Raw genomic sequence first — 17,695 nt, 5'->3', positions numbered from 1 at the left:
GCAAGTAGAAAAATATGTCAAGAACAAATCGAATAACAACATGCTAAGCTGTTTGACTGACACGGAAAATATACAAATTGACCAACAAACAGCCACAAGAAATCAAAAGTTACTGTCGCTTTTTGCCCTTCAACGTTATATCAACTTCAGCGCCAGTCAAGATGAGTCCTCAGAGATGATGACATACATATCATGTATGTTCAAAAACTCGTTTGCAAGCATGCTTTTCAATTTTATTTCCACAATATTTTCTTTTAATTTTCTTTGTACACGCTTCTGACATTGTCATTATGTTGGAATCTTCATAACCTCAAAGTATTACTAAGGGCAGAATGACATGTTGCAATATTGTTTTCGTAAACTTAACACAAAGTTATATCATTGCTTTTGATAGTCGGCAATTCACACATGGTATACGTCATACCTACATAAATATGTACTTTTTAAAAGATGTGCATTTAAATAAAGAGCGAAAATCTTTTTTACGTGCTTATCGTCATGTTTTGCCCTTTATATAAAACGAAACCTTAGTTTAACTACATAATAACGAAAGAAAATAATAGGTTATATCCATTGAATTCCCTAAAAGTTTATGCAGTTAATCGTATATATGAAAATATATTTTTATATACATAGATAAGCCATTAAAATCACCAAAAAAAAAATTTTTATTAAAAAAAATAAAAATTATAAAAAACAATTTTGTCAGAAGTGGGATTCGAACCCACGCCCTCAGAGAGGACCAGAACGCTCAGTTGAAACTCACAAATCCAATGCGCTCATGTTTGAGCACATTTTGTGAGTAAGAATCGCTCTTGAGTCTGGCGCCTTAGACCGCTCGGCCATCCTGACATGCGAAGTTTGCGCGCCCAAACATCGCACAAATGTTGCACAGCAAGAAAACGAACAAAGCAAAAACACGAGTAATAGAACTAAAGTGGTGGAATAACACTCATGATATAAATAAACATATAAAAATAGATTAGTGAGTCATGCGCTGCTCCGCGTCGAAGTTAATTGCAAAACTAAGCAATAGCTCGCCGTCAAGATGTGAATGACGCGTGAAGCATATTTTCAGGCGTTGCGAATTTTGGTATGCCAATTAGCATGCAAGCACATTGTATGGGGAGTACATGAATGGAGTAAAAATGTGTTTCTCGGTTATGAACACTTAACTTGTGGAGATTGCAGAATAATATTATTTATCTTTGCTTAATTTGCGCTTCTTCCTATAAATTATTGCCTTACAAATCGATTTTTATCGCGCTAAATAATTTAGGGTGACCCACTAGAATTCTTTATAGCCCGCTCTTTATACCTATGTGTTTTGAGAAAAGTTGAAATTGATAGCACCAGATTTGTAGTTTAGCCATACCACAACAAAAGCAAGTATTTTGAAATAAGTAAGCGCCAAAATAATTCCACAAAGCTTAAGCAGCTTAATTCTCAATCTATTATATTGCCATTATGTGTCTTGGGCGAAGCGCTGCTCGCTTATAAAGTGAACGGCTTAAGTATCGTTATGGCCGCCGCTCCATTTTGAATACAAATTATGCGCACGCACACTGACACGCGCACTCATGCATACGCAAAATAGTTGGAAGCGTTGAGGAATTCTCCAAATTTGTAATATCAACAGTCGTTTCATGTCAAGTAAATATACGCAGCAACAAACGAACACCAGTAAGCACACACACACACATCGCCACAAAATGAGCATACTTTCGTGAAGTATGCGTGTATGCGTTGCTTAGTGGCATATTTTAAGGCGCGAAATAAGAATATTCGCACCAGCCGCCGTTTACCATACCATCGGCTTGCGCAAGCACCGAGTCAGCGCTGAGGCTTGAGGAATAGTCTTGGAGGAAATTGAAAAAAGAAATATAAATTTAAAATTATTGTTTTTGCTTTTTTCGTTTTTGCGGTTTTGGATTTTGTTTGTAACGAGTTGTACAAAAACTTCCGCACGCAGCAGCTGCGCAGGCGCATACCAAATGAAAGCGCTGAAGTTTGCTTGCGGCAACTACGCCAACAACACACGAAAGCGCTGAAGCGACTCTTGATATGCAAATAATTTCGCCGCTAAAGTGCTGGCAGCAGGCCCCAAGTAGGCGTGTTGTAAACAGGCATGCCATGATATGCTGCAGTAGGGAAACGCCAAATTGCTCTTGCATAATTACAACACTCGAGCGTGCGAAAGTTCTGCGAGCGCACAAATTTGTTATATTAAATTTCAACTAAATTCTGTTGGCGTTACGGCGGTGGCGGTGTCAGAAACGAGATTTGCATAATTTTTGCGCTCGACAATTATCGCGCATAAACTTGCGTTTCAGCAAAAGTGCGCTCTCTAACACTTCGACTGCAACGGTGCGTTGAGAAACGGATTCTCGAGCGATTGCAATAATCAGCGTGTTTGTTGGCGATTTTTGATTCACGCCACCATGAGGTGAAAATGGCTGCAAACATTTCTAGATTATGGCATGCTGCTGCTGCAGAGGCAGCACTTCATCACTTAAGTAAATTGATTTTCCATTTGCCAGTGCGATTTTAATTTTCATTAATTCAAATTGATCGATGGACCGGAGATTCTATTATTTGTACTTTCAAATCGATGGCAAAAAGCAAAAGAAGGACACAACGCCATACAGTAAGAATAGACAGCAGCGCTGCAAACGTGGCAGAGCAGCTTGGCTGAACTGAATAGTCCATTCAAACTTTCGGCAAAGCTTTTTCTGACGTTCTAATTCGGCAGAATACATATCCAGCTCGCCCCTGTTTGTAGACTTATTCGAACTGCTACGAACATACATTCGCTCGTGCTCATTTTAAAAATGATGTGAAAGTGCTTAAATATTTACTTGCTTGCGCTTTTGCTGCAGCAGCTTTGATTGTGTGTGCTTTGGAAATATCGAACAAATCTATTTTACACAAATCTTGTGGTCAATACTGCGTTAGGCGAAAGGCATGGACATAGCACAGATATTTATCCAAAAGAAATTCAAGAAAAACAAGTAAGGCAGGGCTAAGTTCGATGTAAACGAACATTTTATACTCTCACAACTTGTAAAAATCAACGGCGGTGACATACGTTCAGTTGTTCCAAAACTGTATGTAAAAAATGTTGCCAATAAATTCATATACATAATTCGAAGAAACCGATTGTTTTACAATCAAACTTAGTAACTTGCTATTATATTGTGGATCATAGATTCACTTAGTTTTGTTACTATATTTTGCATGTTAAAGCAAAATTAAATATATCAACCAAAGGATGTTGAATCCCAATATCATTAACACACATTTTCAGCATTAATTATATCCAATATTATACTTTCGCTTAATTTTGCTAAGATATCTTACATTGTGAACGATATATACGGTATAAAGACAACCGGGGGTTTGCAAATTCTTATATACTTTTTATCAGATTTACTATATATGGGGCCTTGTATATTTGATTCAATTTCATACAGATTTTGGTATAACGCCAGATCATTACCAGAAATAAAAGCTATCTGAATTTCTTTATGACACCTCACGGATTGACAGCTATAATATGTATTAAGTCAAGCAAATATTTGAAAATCTGTATATTAAGTATAGGGCGTCTAGGGGAAGTATTGCATTGATTTCATCAGTTTTAGGCAAGAGGATACACTTTTATTAGAAAGAGAGTATAAACTTCATTAAGATTTCTTACATATTGACCGATAGATGCGGTAAAAAAACCGTTCGGAAATTTCAAAATATTTATATAAGGTTTGTGGAGGCTAAGGGAAGTACTGACTCGACTTTACCCATTTTTGGTTCAAGCGCATGCTGTCATCACAAAAATATTTGCTCTGTATTTCAATACTAGACCTCATAGGGCCCTTGGCTTTGGGTCCTTGAAAAGTTGTAGTCTGATTTCGACAATTTTCAGGCTTAGGATGAAAGAGCTTGAGGGCACTATTTGTGCAGAGTTTTATTCTGATTACTGAATTTTTACAGTGTATAATAGGAATGATACCGACAAAAGCTTTCATCCAGATCATTTATACATACAAAGCTCCATATCTATATCGATTACTTTTAGGTGATCCAAACAAACCGTTACGTGAATGAAACTAATATACTCTGTTGCAACATGTTGCGAGAGAATAATATATTGTCTATTCGGCTACGCGTATGTTCTTATAATAATGTATTTCGAGCTCAATACAAGCCTAGCTCAATTGTAAGGCAATCAAATACTAGTTTGCTATAAATCTGCCGGGTATGAACGTGTCACATACTTTTAGGCGCTTCGTATATTCTGACGCTGCGAGTACATCGGCGACTAAATAAGCGCCACAAATTGAAAAATTGCGATATTGCAGTGGGGTTGGCGGCAGTCCTTCGTTCAATATGTCGCAACGCATGGCATTTAAAGCCTTTTGAGATGATTGAGGCAAAACTTTAAAATTTAATCAATATTGTACATATTTATACATATGGCTATATTACATACATTTATGCCCAAAATTTCTTTATGTTTTTATTGTGATTTATAATTTCTTACGAATATACCCAGATGAAATGCAAATAGCTGAATCGAATATGTAGAATAAATTATAAAGCTCGATCAATATTTTGAAGTTTACTTGAAGCACTGAAAAATTTCCATTATCAAGAACTGAAACTGTCAAATGACCAGAGATGACAGAAGCCTCTGACTAAGTCGCATGATTAATTTTTGACCCAAATTTTTAAAAAGGACGATTTTTATTGCAAACAAATGCAACGTGCATGATAGCCCCGCAAATATAATATTATTATGTACAATCCTCCTCTTTATTAACCGAAATCAATTAGATAAGAAAAGTCGACTTTCTGGACAAATAAATGAATTATTTTGATTAAAGTGTTACGTCTAGTGAAGTGAATATGAATACCATCCACTCAAAAAAAAGAGGTGCTTATGTACCTATGTCGTTTAATAAAAATAAAAAAATATTATTTTTTTTGCACCTTTATGTCACATGACAGTTACTCCGCCAATTCGACGTCGACATTTCGTATTATATAATTGAATTTCTTGATTGCCAAATCGACATCCGCATCGCTGATCTGATGATACAACACAATTCGAGCGAATTGCCAATCGCGTGCGCTCACTTTCAACTTAATACCGTGCTCCTTGTGCGATGCATACACGCCGGCGGCAAGTTCCTCGGACGTCACTTCGCTACAGCGCTCGCTGAACGCAGTAGCACCGAATTTCGGATTCGGCAGATGAATAAGCAAAATGTTCGTTTGTACGGTCGCCAAATCGACGGAGACATTGGGACTTTTGGCATTGTGAATGGCTGAAAGAGAGGAGAAGAGCATGCAGGCGAAATTAATCGAGGCGTAATTAAAGGAAATTAATTGTTTCAACGCAAATTGAGGTGGCAAATGGCGATAGAAGAATAATAGCAGTCGAAAGGCAATTGTCTAGACGCAAGTAAGAGCCACCTAGTGCTTAGTCACCTAATTCGAGCGCATTTAGCAGCAGTCATTTGTCGCCTCATCAACCGCCACTTGACGCATCTTGCCACATTGATGTATTGTTATTAGGCTGCAATAAAAATTACCTTCTGCTATGCGTCGAGTCTTCTGATGATCCTCTCGCAGACGCGGCACAATAGTATCCAAGGCCACAATACCGGCTGCCGCCAGAATACCAGCTTGACGCATGCCACCTCCAAGAGCCTTGCGTAGACGGCGAGCTCTGCGGAATGAATGAAATGAATACGCAAAGAAAAAGTTAGTGGTAAAAGAAAAACTTCACAAGTGCTAAGATTAAAAATGCGATTGAAAAGAAAAACGTGCAGAGAGTGTAGCAATTAGTCTGTGACATTAATCTCACGGCGAAGCACTCGGCGCGAACGCGAACGCGAACGCGAACGCGAACGCGAATACTCAAACTCTAATTCCTTGAAATAAATGTTTGAGCGCATTGCCTGTGTACCTTTGTTATTGCCCACCAATCGCCTTTCGGCTAGCAATAATAATCGCCTTAGCTGCAACACTTGCCACAAAGTCGCAACACACTCACACACGCCTCTTATTTGATTATCGCCTAACGTCTAATATGCTTTACTCACTGCCTAATGAAAGCCTCGGATCCCACCAGCACTGAGCCCACAGGTGCCGATAGCCCCTTGCTCAAACAGAAATTAACCGAATCGAAATCGCGCGCAATTCGCGCCACAGGCACCTGCAGCGCTGCGGCCGCATTAAAGACGCGCGCACCATCCATGTGCAGTGCCACACGCTTGCCGTAGGGTTGCAGCTGTTTGTCGCCATTAACTAGAGCTGCCAGCTTATCGAGCCACTCCAGCGGTATCACCTTGCCACCGCATATGTTGTGTGTGTTCTCCACTATTATGAGCGACGTAATTGGCTCGTGATCATCCTCCAAGCGCACCTTACGACGCAGTGCTTCGAGGCAGAATGTGCCGTCCGCTTTGTTGGGTATTGTGGCTAATTGTATGCCAGCGATGTGAGCAGCGCCACCTAAAAGTAAAGGAGTCCAAATATTAAGCCAATATATATGTGTGTATATGTGTCCGTGCGGATGTGCTCTGCGAGCAAAGCGATATGTGGACTAAGCATGAATAATTGCACAGAAGAACTAAATATTAAAAGAGCACATTCCTTACGGTCAAAATCAGAAGACATTTAGGAATTTTGCAAAAGTTAAGTGCTATTCCCGCAAAAGTGGCGGATGTTAGTAGTCCTGTAGACTCTCAATCGATATGTGAAACCAATGTTTGGAACGATTTGAAACACATGACTGATTATGCGAGAAATAAAGCTTTGATGGATCTATAAACAAGAAGTTTGCTTGATTGTGACCTGTAATAAAAATTTGAAATTATTGGAGCCCGAGAAAGTTGTGAGTTTTTTATAATATGCAAGGGGGTGCTAGCTTCGCGAATGGCAAATAGTTCCGACTGGGGCTTTGAATATGAGATGAAATAAATGATTCCCCACTGTCACTTATAAAATATGTACCTTTCTATACATATTAGTCTCAGCAATAGAGACCAAAATAGGGTGCTTAAGATTTTCTTGCTTTAAACTGCCGCACAAGCTTTGCCTATTGAGCATTTTCAATAAGAGTTTCATATAATGTAGAGAAAAAGTTAAATGAATTAATAATATAATTTACTGCAAGAAAAAGCAGTTCATTAACTTAAATGACCAAATAAATATTAACAATGCGTTGAATGCAATAATCAACAGCTCACTGTGAACACACGTGAAAACCAGCTCCCCAAATCACAGGGGTGTGGTCAAGTATAATTCGCAAACCATTAACAGCTTTATATGCTGAAATTATTTTGTTTGGTTTCGCTCTAAAGTACAAAGTACTTTATTTTTTTGCGTAACAATTGCAGCGGCACTTTATCACATTCATTAGCAATGTCGACATTCAAATCTGCCGGGATTGAGGAGGAAAAGTATATGCGTCGGAGGGTCGTCAACGGCGGTAAATCAAAAAAGTTTTTGTTTTTCCAAATTTTTTCCTTCAAATCGCGCTGCAATGGTCAGTCATGAGTGCTTATGCAATTTTTTGTTATTTTTGTAAAGTAGCGTACTCATGTGTGTATTTGTATACAAAAGGTGGGATTTCATATCTATAACCCGCAAAGTTATTAAAAGCAAACAGGAACAGGACTATAAGCGAAGTTTTAAATTAATATTGATTCGAAATATAAAACTTGCTATGCCAACTAAGTTACGAACTATTTCCAAAACAATTGATTTGAAATGTATGCTCTAAGAAAAATAGTTTGGGTGTGAATTTAAATTAAAACCAAACTATTATGCTCTGTAGCAACATGTTGCAAGACTATAACCAGAGATAAAATTTAATGTCGCTGGCATGTCTAGTGCTTGATTTATCGCGCTTTTAGTAGTTTTTAACAGTACCGTTATTTGATTCATTTTCACACATGCACATTAAACCTTTTAGAGGTAATAAATTTCATAAATATATCTCAATTTTTACACTCACCCACCCGGATTTCAACTCGTCTCTTTATCCTGATATTTTATATATGTATATAAAACTTTATATCTAACTCGATAAGTTTTAGGTGATACAAACAATCGTTAGGTGAACAAAACTATTATACTCTGCAGCAACATGTTGCGAGAGTATAAAAAAAATTTTGTCTTAAAATATAGGATGTAAATATGTATTAAAAGAATATAGCAATGTGGAGCAATGTCTGAGAAGTTATTATTGAATTTGTAAAAATTTTTAGAAAAAGTGAAATGAATTCCTCATGAATAAATATTTACTTAATCCTCATACCTTTGATGATTTATGGGTTACAAACATGAAACGTACATTTTGCATGACTACATAAATATACATATATTAATGCAAGTGTGTGTGGGCACATTTACGTTTTTTGTAGCGCGGTAAATGTGAATTTTTCGCTTCAGCTTTCTACGTATTTACACAAAGTCTCTCCTTTTTTGTCATTAACTGTTTACTGTTATTATTACTTTTCGCAGTTTTTTGTGTTGCAAATTGCATTATTGTGCGCATTTTAATGACTGCAAAAAAAGCTGAAATATCAACAAAAACAACGAGAATTGTAACAATTAGATGTGCAACTCAAACAGGCAACTGCAAGCACACAGGCACATGTGTGTGTGTGCCCATATGTGCGCTGTCTTCGGTAGATGCTATCGAAAGCAGGAACATGGCGCGGCATTTATACTCGCACATCCGGTGTATGCTCGGCGCGCTGATGCCATGCAGCACCGGCAAACACAAACATTCGCTGTACACTATCGCATTCGCGACCATCGCACCACTTTTAACCCGATATCGCTGGTTATCCTTGCGCTGTTCTATCAGCGGGATGCCTAGGGACGCAGTCGAACATTTTCCCAATTTTTGGCATTTCTACGTTTCCTTGTTTCCTCGTTTACTTTTAAAGTTTTTATACATTGTGGTCTTCGTTTTGGCTTTTTTTAATTTCCCTTATAATTTTAACTATCGTACTTTTAGGAAATGAAACTTACCTTGCTCATAGAGGTAGACATGAGATAAATCACCCACAATTGCTTCCGTGCCACGCCGATGACAGTGCACCATACCTGTAAAGTATAAAAATGGCTAGATAAGAATGTGATATATGTATGTACCAAATGTGTGAGTATGTATGTGTGAGCATATAACGGAATGCTTGAAGGGAGCATAAATTTGTTGATTTTTAGCCGAACTAAGTATTTTAGTGGAAAGCTTGCACTGACACACAATTTCATATGCGCACGCTTTTCTATGAATGCTCGCATCCTGCAGGACACTTTGTGGCTTTGCGAAACCATACAAATGGTCCAATAGAACTTTGAACAAAAATTTCATTTACATCTAGTGTCATGGGATTGGCGATGGTTGAATGACAGATTTTTGTAAAATTGAATGGTGCGGTCGGGGATCATTGGACCTAAATGCACACCCTAAAAATAGAAACAAAAGCTCTAGCAAAGGTGTAAGTATCTAGTGCACCATATGTAGATAATCGTAGCTATGTAAAGCAGTCTGTGACAGTGATCAGGCCACTTAAAAAAGCGACAGCCATGGTAAATGGGGCTTCGATTATCTCTATAAAAAAAGTAAAGATTCTTCACCTAATAGGGTCTGTATCCATTCTTAACTTAACGCCTCTTATTTCGAAAAATCAATGGAAATATTGCTTTTGACTAGTGGCGGTTCAAAAATCACTAGAAGCCCTTCAATATGGCACTAGTTATCTTCACCAATGGGTGTGTGGTGAGACGCGTGCAACAGTATGCACTTAGTGGCAGGAACGCAAACGCAGTGTAAATGTGCAGAAACCATGAAAGTGAATTACATTCCTTGACACCAGCACCAGCAACTACAGTAGCAGCAACAACTATGCAGCGATTCCAATAGAAGTCGTGCTGACTACCTTCTGTTAAGGGAATTTTATATGAAATTCATAAAGATATATCACCTTACAGCAAGGTGTTAAAATTCCATGCTTGAAATATTTATAAGGTATGCGGTCTTAAGTGCTTATGGAATTAGAACGCTATGGCAATTTTTGGAAAATAATTTCCTGGGTCACTCCTATTCTTCAGTATACGGTCATACTAACTGAAGTCAGAATTTTTAATGGCGTTAACGCGCATTATGGCCATTTTTAATGCCCAACATAAACAGAGTTGACACCATAAATGTGCCTATAAATCAAGGGCTAGCAATAAAGTTAGCTTACGGTAAAGATAAAAAGAAATTTTCAATAAAGAATACTGTAGCATGTAGTCTTTTTTTGCGAAATTCTAGTATATAGATTGGGCTAAAGTTTTTTGCATTGAATCGATAGTTGCATCGAGCAGCCATGTTCAGGTTATATGCTGGGTTCAAAAAATGCAATACAACATTCTGTGATACACAAGCAATATTTATCAGTGAGCCCGCCAAAGACCAGCAGTTTAAACTGAAGTCCATCAATGACGACATACTTCCAGTATGCTACACATTCAAAGATATCACAGTATATTGGTAGATAAACATTGGAGATTACAGCTATTTTTTTGTAGTTCATTATTCATTAAAACTTTGAATGCCCATTGCTTGTTAAAAAGGTTATGTGAAAGTTACCTTGAAAACTTGGTTTGGTGAACGCTAAAGAAGCAGATTATTTTAAAATAATGGAACCCCAAGGAAATGATTACAGATATTCCCCCTCGCAAGGTTGCAGCAGGCTTTTCGCTCAGATTAAGAAAGTTTAGGTTGTTGGAGCAGGAAGCAATTTGGTAATCAAGTCAAAAATGATATTAATCTCTCTGTCCGGAAAACTCGTCTTCTGTTATCTGTTCTCCTGGCATTAGAGACTTTAGTATAGGTATGATATGATAAGCAAATCGATGATTACTGGGACTTAAATGGAATACGTACTTACCCACAGACTTGTTAAAGGCATATATGAAAAAGGAGCTCCTGTACAATACAATAGTGTAAGGATTCAAGGGAAATGTGGCACAGCAATTAAATTGCCTTGGGATTTTAAGGCTCTTTTATACTAATAAATTATTCGAGTATCGGACCATGATAGCAGAGACTAATGTGTATATCTTAAGCTTCATTTGGGAACCAGAAGAACCTATCAGTGTCAGTGTATTTGAGCTTAAATTTTCCAGCTTTTCTTTGATCAACAATTTGAATATTTTTCTCCTAAATACATAACTATCTCATTAAATGCTTAGTAATTTCGTTATGCATTCTTCCAACTTTATGCACATTTCATTTGAGTCATATTATATGTATATCACCAGATGTGTGTTTGATTACCACAGTTTGTATACTTACAAGCCAATAAATTGCCCATGGTGCCACTGGGCACGAACAGACCTGCTTCCTTTTCAAACAACTTAGCCGCTTTCTGTTCCAATGCCTTTATCGTCGGATCCTCTCCATAAACGTCATCGCCCACGACAGCAACAAACATGGCTTGGCGCATTTCCGCTGTCGGTAGACTTACCGTATCCGAACGAAGATCGATTACGTAATGCGACATATTTTTATATTTCACTTGGTCGAAATCGAAATGGAATGTTTCCGCAATTTTATTTATACACTGCCTCGAGAATAAACAAATCGCATTCTTAGAAGATTTGATATCATATAGAAATAATGTTTTGTTTTGTAAGTCACTTTATTTATTTGTAATTTCGATTGGTCGGAAAAGTTCAATGGGATGTTGAGAGCATAAAAATAAACACAGTTGGGAAAATTCAGTTATTTTTTAATACAAGATATAAATATAATACTATAACCCAAAAATGTGGGATCTGACATGCAGTAAATGAAATACTTGTAAGTCAAACAAATGATAGTTAAATATGGACTCAATTTTAGTCACAAATTATTCTTCTAAGATCTTCTTGGTGCACAATTCATTTCACTGAACTACATATAACAAGTCAAAGAAATTTAGATTTCTGAGAGGATTCATTTAAACAGCAGATAAGGTAGCAATATATGTATTAAGTCTGCTATTTTAAGTAGCTGCTAACTATGTGTATTTCAGTTCAGTCGTCGAGTTTATCGGCTTATTTTGTAAGCAGTCAAAATATTTTTATTTTTATAAAAAGGTATTATTAATCGATTAGGTTGCAGTTGAAACTGGATTCAGAACAAGTTTAAGACGAATATAATTTTAAAAGCACTTTAATTTTATGCTTTTGTATTAAGAACATCACTCTGAACTTGTATTCTCCTTCGAAACAAATTTTTCATTGATTGCTGCAAATTTTTAGTAAGCAACGTCTGTTGTGTTTCTTCAAGTCAGAGATTGTTAATAAAATTTAATATATTTTTGAGCACTAATGTGAGTTTTAATATCAGGGAACGTCGAAAAATAGCATTTCGAAAAGAAACATATACCACTCAATAAGGGAAACGGGGAAAAGGCTATGAATAGACTAGGGCTCTTACAACAGAACTTGTGAACAAAATCTTATTATTGAAAATTTCACTTTTTTCAATAAAAATATAAAATTGAATGAACGCTTACTATTCGAATAGTCGACAACGAAAAGTTAATCGGATACGACTATCCGGATAGTGCAAATCGAATATTATTTTTCGAATATTACCCCATCCAGTTAATCCGATTACTCGATTAATTGAATGCAAAGAGTTCTAAAATACACACAAACAATTTTTTCATATATCAATGCCCATGCGTATTTAGATATGCGTCTACAATTTCTATGATATTACAATAAGTTTATAATTTTTATTTACAAATAATATTTTTAATTAAAAATGAGGATTACTGGTAATAACACCAGAATTTATATAATTAAATAAACCTTTAATAGACAAAGGCTTCAACACATTAATGTGAGTTGCGCGAACAATATCTCAATAGGCAAAGGATTACAACAAAATAGTGGCTAAACAGTGAAAGTTTTGAGTTGGCTTAGGTCATAAGCGTGAAGGAGTTAAGCTCAATGCGAATGCAAGTATTTACGTTCGAATGCTGAAAGTCATGAATCATGAATCCTAAGTTTTTTCCCTCTTTTATTTTATTAATAGGCAGATTTCAATCCAAATACTTTAAAATCATATTTTATTTGCTGAGATAATTAAATTCGTTTAGCATAATATGTTAATTAAATGTTTCCTTATTTATGCGTATGTACACAAATATGACAAACACACATACATATTCATAAATACACGTACTTTTTACCAAAGCTCATCACTATTGCTTTACTGCCAGAACGAAGCAATTTGAATAATCACAGGTAAAGAGGGGTAAGGTCTCTGTCACATAAATATTTTAAAATTTTGTTCATTAATGGTTATATTGTATTTTAAAGAGATGTATCAATTTGTGTTTATTTATATTATTACGTATTATATTATTATATTACTCAAATAAACACTAATGTATTCTTTAAAATTATCTGTTCAAGTCACACATTTGCCGCTGCGAGTACAAAATCATATGTATGTTTACATATATAGACGTGAAAACTCATGGTGGTTTAAGTAGAATGAAAAATTTATGTAATTAACAAGATTGAGTGGAATTTAATAGGAATCCAGTTATCACATATATATTGTAATTTAGAACTTGTTGATTTGATTTTATTTATATTTAATCATATTTATAAATATATCATATATATCATTTTATTACCACATGACACTTTCACAAATAATATTTACTTACAAATCAACTTTACTATGGCTCGAATCGGACCGGCGAATTTCGTTCGGCTTTTCACAGCGCTCTGCTTTACAATTGACAACGCGACTTGGGCACTCACTGGCTACTAAATGATCCATTGATTACTGCGCTCGTTTATATGAAGAAAATATTTATTATAAAATCCACAAACTGTAATCGTCACGATCAGACAGCACTCGACATGTGGTCCAATTGGAAGGCAACACAACATATGGTATAGTCACTAGTGCCTCAACAACCCAACAGAGAACATAGTACTACCAGAGAACGTAAATGAATAGAGAAGGAGCAAATGTTAAATGAAATTCTTTTGTGTACTAATTTGTAATTCCTTTACGTTCTCTGGTACTACTAGAGAACATAGTACTACTTTATTCTTATACAGAGACAATGTGGAAGAGAGAGTGTGGGAGATGCAGTGAGAGAAAGATAGGTGATAATTTTGATTTGAGTATTTGCAAGCTTTATAAATAAATCAATTACTATGCATACATGAAGTGTATCATATGAAGTGCTCGCCATTCTGCTTTTGAGTATGCATTTCATTTGAGGGATCGAAGCGAAGAGGAACCGATCAAAACTTGAAATTGTCGCTCATACAGTATATATTAATTTTAATTTCATGATATTATATATGTTATTCAGCTCCTTGCAACGTTGCAACTAATTCAATTAATACAATTTTTTACGATTTACACTTGCATAACGTCGCAGACCCATAAAGTCTATACATGTCCGTTAGTATGTCCGTCTGTATATACGCGAACTAGTCCCTCGCTTTTTGAAATACTGATCTGAAATTTGGCATACGAAGACAACATTCAACGCACTATAGACGAAATTCCAGCCGAAATGCTGCACCGAGTCATCCAAAATTGGCGTATACAGGGTAAGATATGCAAACGGAGCCGTGGTGACCATTTGGCCGACAGTTTGCTCAAATCATAAATGGCATAAAATTATCTGCATAACGAAAAAACAGAACCCATTTGGACCAAATTTGAGTATTTTGTTGCATTTTAACATCACAAGTTCTTGTTGCTAGACCCTATATGTATGTATTTTTTTAGTTCCACTAAAACGTTTAAAATCTTAAATCTCTTTCAGTTTTTTTTACTTTTTGGTAAATTTCTATAATCTGCGTATTTGACGTATAGACTCGACTCCGATTGAACCGGTTTTGCATATAATTTCAATCGAGTTTTGAAATCATATGAATTCTAGGAGAAAGATGGTTGAACACATGATTGTGCAAAATCGCGTTGCGATGCAGTTTTTCTGAAATATCGCATTTAAGCACTTTACTTATTAGTTGCGAAATGATGTCCATAAAACATACATCATTGAAATACAAAAACAACTCAGCTAATATAATCTTATAGTACTTTATTCAAATTCATTCAAATATTTCACAAGTTTCTTTAGTTATATACGTATTCATACTACAAATAATCCGTCAGTTTATTTACGAATTTTTTCCCACTTTATTAAACTAATTTAGTTTAACTTTCAATACAATTAAATAACATTAAATATATATGTATAATACACAATATTTTTACATAAATATGTTGATAAAAGCTTTAATAGGTTTTGAATACACCAAAAGTGAAACGATACTAAATCTAGAGAGATATGGAAACTAATGTATAAACAGTACTTAAGACCAATATGCTGGAGTCACAGTGTTGACCTATTCTTTCCCTTCATATTTTTAGTAGTAATTAAGTTAAACTGAGAATCACATGTATTCAACAGCTGTAACTGTACAAATAAACTTTTTTACACAAATTCTCAAAACAAAAAAGGGAAAATCTGATACTTTTACAAGAAGAACAAAAGAGTTATTTAGTTATCTTTCACAGCTTTAATTAGCTAATATTGTCCTAGGAAATAATTGTTTATTGTAGACATCGAGACAACATAAAAATTGTCAAACAAGATTTTGATTTTTCTGCAAAACATATATATATGCGCATATGATATATATAAAAGCTTGCATGATGAAAAAAATGTCGTTAGAATTTCTTCACAATTCTTTGGTATTTTTTCTTTTCTTATGTTTTGTTTTGTAGTACTTACTAACTAAAGAGCTCACAAACAATTCAAGTTTCATTATTTGTTTTGATTACATAACATTTCAAAGGCAAATCAACTAAATTAACAAACAGCTATACATACGTACATATATACATATATATATAACTATAGTGTTTCCTATATAATTACTATTTACATACATACGTTATACACATACTCGTAGTTGAGTATGCACATAGCTGTATATATGCAAGTGTTTTCTAAACAACTCAAGTACATGAACGCACAACTTTTTAACCAACTAATGAGATATGTATAGTGGAAAATTAAAATATAGCGATATCGATATCGAAAATATTATAGTAAACACGCTTGCGCCAGGAAAGATGTCATCAGCAGTTTTAGATTTTAGCGTAAATAAATTAAGAGTAACTTAAATCAAATAATTTAGAATTACACACTTAGTCGAAACCGACGTTTCACTATAAAGATATTTTAAATTAATTTAAAAAAAGTTCACTACTTCAATTGGGGTAAAATTAAACCTAAATACCACACGCTAAAAGTATAGGAATTAGGAGTTAAGTAAAATTTTGAAGTTACAGTTTTTGTTTTACAAAATAATAAATAAATTTCCTCAATTCTTAATAAATAAAGTTTATAGTTAAAGTGTTAGTTATTTAGTCTTTTCATTTAGTTTCCTAGTTGGAGTCAGCATCGAAACGCGAACACTGTTAAATCGTAGTGTGTTTCGCACACTTCGGCGTTCCTTTTACTGAATTACGCAAAAGCTCGCACTTTCGACCGCACTTTGGCACCAACTGTACTCTGAAGTGTTAGTTGATTTTTTGCTTTCGTTTATTTGTGTAACCTTCTCTTTAAGATTTTTTCCTAACTATGCGAACTTTCAGCTGCCAATTGGTATTCTAATTCAGATCATCTCAACTTTTATTTTGTAAATAATATTGATATTTACAGTTAGTTATGAAAGGTACATATTCAATTTGCGCAAAAATTCTCTTAAAAATTTAACCAGCGCAAAATTTCGTAGTATCTACTGCATATATCCCGCACATAATTTTGTAATTTTGCTTTAGCTACGAACTTATTTATTTAGTTTATACATTTTGAATTTGTTAATAACTTTTTTACTTTTATACTTTTAAATTATGTCTGTTATCACTTTAAGCCTACAAATTATTTGTCTTCAATTAATTCGTGTTTGGCAAAGGTTGGTTGTTGGGCGAGTTGTGCCTTTTTCAAAGGCTCTGCCGCCTCAACGAAGTTCTGCCCAGCCTTGAGCTCGTAACACCCCACTCGTGTTTAGCGTTGTACCGAGAAGTTTCTTTTAGTTTTAATGCTTTGTTATACAAGTATATGTAAATTCAACTAGTCAACCACTAACAAAAAAAAAAGTCGTATAGTCACACATCCTGACAAATGTCGGCTCCCCGCACATTGTAGCACAATTCGACTTTGCTCTTACTTTACTACAACATTAAGTATCCTAAGTTCTAATGCTAAACTGTCATTTTCGTATGGCGAACTTTTGGGCGAATCAGGAACTTAAATTTGCCCTCCTGTATCTTTATTCGCCCCTGTTGCTGTAATTGCTATGACAGCAGATCCTCAGATTCGAGCGCCTCCTCAGGTGGATTCTTCTTCACACAGTCCCGTATACCACTCAGTATGATGGTAACTCGCCGATCGAGCGCCTTCAAGTGTGGCTCCCATAGAATCGGACGAATCGGATCGACGGACATGGACTCGCGCATCAGCTCCGACAGTGGTTTGGGTCCATTATGAAAGCTGTCAAGTAGGCAAATAGCAACAATATGTAAGTAAAAATGCTAATAATATAGAGGACAGATGTGAAGTGTAGTTGATGTTTAAAA

General features: G+C 35.5%; 2 protein-coding genes, 1 long non-coding RNA gene and 1 other non-coding gene across 11 annotated transcripts in view; 1 reads left to right on the top strand and 3 right to left on the bottom strand.

Annotated features, from left to right (window-relative positions):
- Positions 1–703: 703 nt before the first annotated feature.
- On the bottom strand, positions 704–852 carry TRNAL-CAA (transfer RNA leucine (anticodon CAA)). Its single transcript has 2 exons — positions 815–852; positions 704–748 (listed from the first exon to the last, which is right to left on the bottom strand). It is a non-coding gene; the product is annotated as a tRNA-Leu (tRNA).
- Positions 853–4,724: 3,872 nt separating this feature from the next.
- LOC106614802 (uncharacterized) lies at positions 4,725–13,873 on the bottom strand. Of its 3 annotated transcripts, none has more exons than XM_070106101.1 (6): positions 11,366–11,651; positions 9,052–9,126; positions 6,108–6,519; positions 5,595–5,731; positions 4,990–5,327; positions 4,725–4,851 (listed from the first exon to the last, which is right to left on the bottom strand). In XM_070106101.1, the coding sequence occupies exons 1-5, from the start codon at positions 11,571–11,573 to the stop codon at positions 5,008–5,010; spliced, it is 1,152 nt and encodes a 383-aa protein (XP_069962202.1). In that variant the 5' UTR covers positions 11,574–11,651; the 3' UTR covers positions 4,725–4,851; positions 4,990–5,007. The 3 variants fall into 3 exon arrangements, with proteins under 3 accessions (XP_069962202.1, XP_014086187.2, XP_014086186.2); XM_014230712.3 differs by lacking the exon at positions 4,725–4,851 and adding an exon at positions 13,743–13,873 and having other exon boundaries at positions 4,938–5,327; positions 11,366–11,637; XM_014230711.3 differs by lacking the exon at positions 4,725–4,851 and adding an exon at positions 13,743–13,839 and having other exon boundaries at positions 4,938–5,327; positions 11,366–11,633.
- A 62-nt stretch (positions 13,874–13,935) lies between these two features.
- On the top strand, positions 13,936–14,825 carry LOC118679879 (uncharacterized). Its single transcript, XR_011395013.1, has 3 exons — positions 13,936–14,193; positions 14,259–14,361; positions 14,406–14,825. It is a non-coding gene; the product is annotated as an uncharacterized lncRNA (long non-coding RNA).
- A 301-nt stretch (positions 14,826–15,126) lies between these two features.
- The window catches only part of LOC106614839 (uncharacterized), a 126,085-nt gene continuing 123,516 nt past the window's right edge, over positions 15,127–17,695 (bottom strand). For all 6 annotated transcript variants that reach the window (XM_070106094.1, XM_070106095.1, XM_070106099.1 and 3 more), the window contains one exon: positions 15,127–17,609. In XM_070106094.1, coding sequence (XP_069962195.1) covers positions 17,414–17,609 — 196 coding nt within the window. In that variant the 3' untranslated portion in view covers positions 15,127–17,413. The remainder of the gene's footprint in view (positions 17,610–17,695) is intronic.

The sequence above is a fragment of the Bactrocera oleae genome, chromosome 2 (assembly GCF_042242935.1).
Source record: "Bactrocera oleae isolate idBacOlea1 chromosome 2, idBacOlea1, whole genome shotgun sequence".
Lineage (NCBI taxonomy): Eukaryota > Metazoa > Arthropoda > Insecta > Diptera > Tephritidae > Bactrocera > Bactrocera oleae.
The sequence above is the reverse complement of the archived record's forward strand: the minus strand, read 5'-3'. Positions and strand labels throughout refer to the sequence as shown.

Coding starts and splice junctions, on each gene's coding strand:
- LOC106614802 (XM_014230712.3), bottom strand. CDS start 13,858: ATGGATCATTTAGTAGCCAGTGAGTGCCCAAGTCGCGTTGTCAATTGT. Junction 6,520..9,051: donor TGTCTACCTCTATGAGCAAG/GTAAGTTTCATT, acceptor CTTTACTTTTAG/GTGGCGCTGCTCACATCGCT. Junction 5,328..5,594: donor GACTCGACGCATAGCAGAAG/GTAATTTTTATT, acceptor CCTCTCTTTCAG/CCATTCACAATGCCAAAAGT.